This window comes from Ricinus communis, chromosome 10 (assembly GCF_019578655.1).
Source record: "Ricinus communis isolate WT05 ecotype wild-type chromosome 10, ASM1957865v1, whole genome shotgun sequence".
Classification (NCBI taxonomy): Eukaryota; Viridiplantae; Streptophyta; class Magnoliopsida; order Malpighiales; family Euphorbiaceae; genus Ricinus; species Ricinus communis.
The window spans coordinates 25109975-25113011 of NC_063265.1; the positions used below are offsets into that span (position 1 = coordinate 25109975).

Sequence of the window (3037 nt, forward strand, 5' to 3'; positions counted from 1 at the left end):
TACCTCAAGACTTTAGTCTGTAATTTTTCTAAGTGTTCGTTCATACCCTTGCTGCAAAACGAGAACCAGATAGCAGATACATTAGCTACACTGTCATTGATGTGGGATAATCCCTCGCAACTTCCAATGAGTTATTGGTAATCATGAAGTCAGGAAAAACTTTTTATCAAGGAGACTGAATAATACAAGTACATATGGGACTAGAAGAAGAGCCTTGGTTCTATTATCTAAAGAGGTTTATAGAAGATAAGGTATATCTTGAGGAAGCAACTGCAAAGGAAAGGTATGCACTATGGATACAAGCCAGAAATTACCTCAGCCATGAAGGAGTGTCGTAGAGAAGGATGATTTCTGAGGTCTAGCTCCGATGTGTTACTAAGGCAGAAGCACATATAGTGATGGAAGAGATGCATAAAGGGCTATACGGGTCTCATATGAATGGCATAGTGTTAACCAGAAAGGTCATGCGTCAAGGCTATTACTGGTTAACAATGGAAAAGGATTGTATAGCTCTAGTAAGAAAGTGTCGTGAGTGCCAGCTTTATAGCAATCTGAGTCACATACCTTTGACTGAGTTACATAATTTGACATCTCCATGGCCTTTTGTAGCTTGGAGAATTGACATAATCAAAGAAATAAAACCTCTTTTGAATGGTCACATATACGTAGTAGTGGCAATCAATTATTTATAGAGAGGAATTTGATATGTAGATATAGGTCCTACATCACGTTGTGACAGATAATAAGGTGCATTTCATGGGCAGAAAAGCATACCTATTATTGGAATACAAGATTGAACATCACAGGTCTTCTCTGTACAAACCTCAGGCAAATGAAGCAATGGAAGCAACCAACAAGAACTTAAAGAAAATACTCTTGAAGATGGTATGGAATCATAATGATTGGTCATTTCGGTTACCTTTTGTACTTTAAGGATACCGAACAACTAAGCAAACATCGACATGGCAGAATCTGTACTTTTTGGTTTATGGGACTGAAATGGTCTTGCTAGTTGAGTTGGGATTGAAGTCTTTCAAAATTGTATTGGAGGCGAAAATACAAGAATATCAGTGGGTCGAGCAGAGATACCCACAATTGGTTCTGGTTGATGAAAAGATAATGAAAGGCCTATTTCATATGTAGTTCTATAAAAAGTGGATAGCCAGGCCATTTAATAAGAAAATGAAGCTAGAAAAAATCAAAGTCGTTAATTTAGTATTGAAGCACACAACACCTACTGTATTTGACCCAAAAGGGAAGTTTATGCCTAATTGGGAAGGCTCGTACATTGTAAATAAAATTATGCCTAAAGGTGTTGTAAAGATCTTAGACTTGGAAGGAAACAAGTTCTCTTAGCCAATTAACCTGGATTGTCTTAAGAAATACTATGTATAAAAATAAATATAATAGAAAAGATAATCTACTGATAAGAAAACTCAGAAAGGGCTAGTCAGGAAAAAATCAGGGTGATGAGAGAAAATAATCAGCTAGAAAATCTGAAAGGACCGACTGATGACATGAGTTGTATCATGATAAATCAAAATGTATCCATTTAGGCCTTTACTAAATGAATAAATTATTTAGAATTTTTATCAAACATACATATGTCTATTTATTACCTTGTGCGCTAACTAAAAAGAAAAACTAAGTCAAAGTCTCTAGCAAAATAAATGATATATAATAAAAAAAACATATTTTCATCTTCTCCTCTTCTTTGCATTTGCATATGCATTCTTAGAATCAGCAACTAGCTTTCACGTCCTCTTGAACCTCGTAAATCCAAGAGAAGTGGTAACCTGAAGCTGGACCCAAGCTTTGAAGTTATCATCTATGGTCGGATCATCTATGAAATAAAGATTGCGCTATATGTCTCAACGGGGCCAGAGTCTCTCCATCTTGTCTATGAAATCTTGTCTCAGTGGGAAGCCTTTAAACTCAGGAGGGAATTCTAAAATCTGTTACTTTTGCCCATATTGGCAGCGAAGTCTTGAAGGTGTGTAGAAGGTGGATGATCACAATCCAATCCAAGTGAGTGCACATAATGGCCATACACCATGAGTGTGACATGCTTAATTCTCCACCAGGGGCAGGTCTAGCATATAAGCGTATTTGGAATTCCTTTCATATAAGAAATCCAACCATTATGATACCGTGGGGTAATAATAGATTGAATTTCCACTTACTTTGACTCGTATTTATTGATGTTTTGCGGGATTGTCAGTATTTAAAGCTTATCGCATAGCCAAATCTATAAAAATAATAATAAAAAGAAAGAAAAAAGAAAGCTAAGTTGAAACTCAAAAGGGCAGCTTATGCAAAACTTAAGGCAAAGATAATAAAAGAAAAGAGATTTGGTTGTATACCTATAAGAGGATGATGCTATCACAATCCATTGATGAGTTTTGTACATGTCTAATCCAATGATGGTTTCAACCAAGGATAATAGGAATGGGATATGCTCCATGCTCTACTTGATCAATGATGCTAGCAATCCTGATTTCTCCTCCTTCTTGAGAGGGAATTAATGGTTATTGGGCATAAAGGCAAAAGACCAGCATCCGGATCCAAGCAGGTTTCCCTCTTTCTTTCTTCTCACAATAAGAGATTAGAGCAATAAGGGTAATGTGCTCATCAACAAAATGGGAAAGTACTTCGGCTAGGGGTATGTCAAATAGTTCCACTAGTTTGCCAGGAAAAGGATCATCAAGCTTTGGTAAAGCAATCGGATGAGAAGAACTCATGGGACCTCCAACAATGGCAGAAAATTCTTCAATCATGGGACACAACTCTTGCCCATTAAACCTATAAACATGGTCTTTTAGACACTATAAGTTGATTGCAGAATGAAGAAACCATAATCAAGCTTGGTATGTTGCATGGCTTTGAAGGAGGAAAGATGAAATTTTCCAAGTTTGATTTAGTCATCACTGGTTAGGGTTTTGAGAAGGGTTTGCAGGCTTTCAGCACTTTTTGAGACATGTTTTTCGAATTTGGGAGTTGTAAATCATGTATAGGGAAGTGTAAGGGGTGTACACAT

The 3037-nt window shown here is 36.7% G+C and overlaps 1 protein-coding gene across 1 annotated transcript; it reads left to right on the forward strand.

Moving 5' to 3' along the window:
• Positions 1–398: 398 nt before the first annotated feature.
• Positions 399–1143, forward strand: LOC107261405. Its single transcript, XM_015720411.2, has 3 exons — positions 399–654; positions 740–885; positions 970–1143. Exons 1-3 carry the CDS (start codon positions 399–401, stop codon positions 1141–1143), a joined length of 576 nt encoding a protein of 191 aa, XP_015575897.1.
• Positions 1144–3037: the final 1894 nt, after the last annotated feature.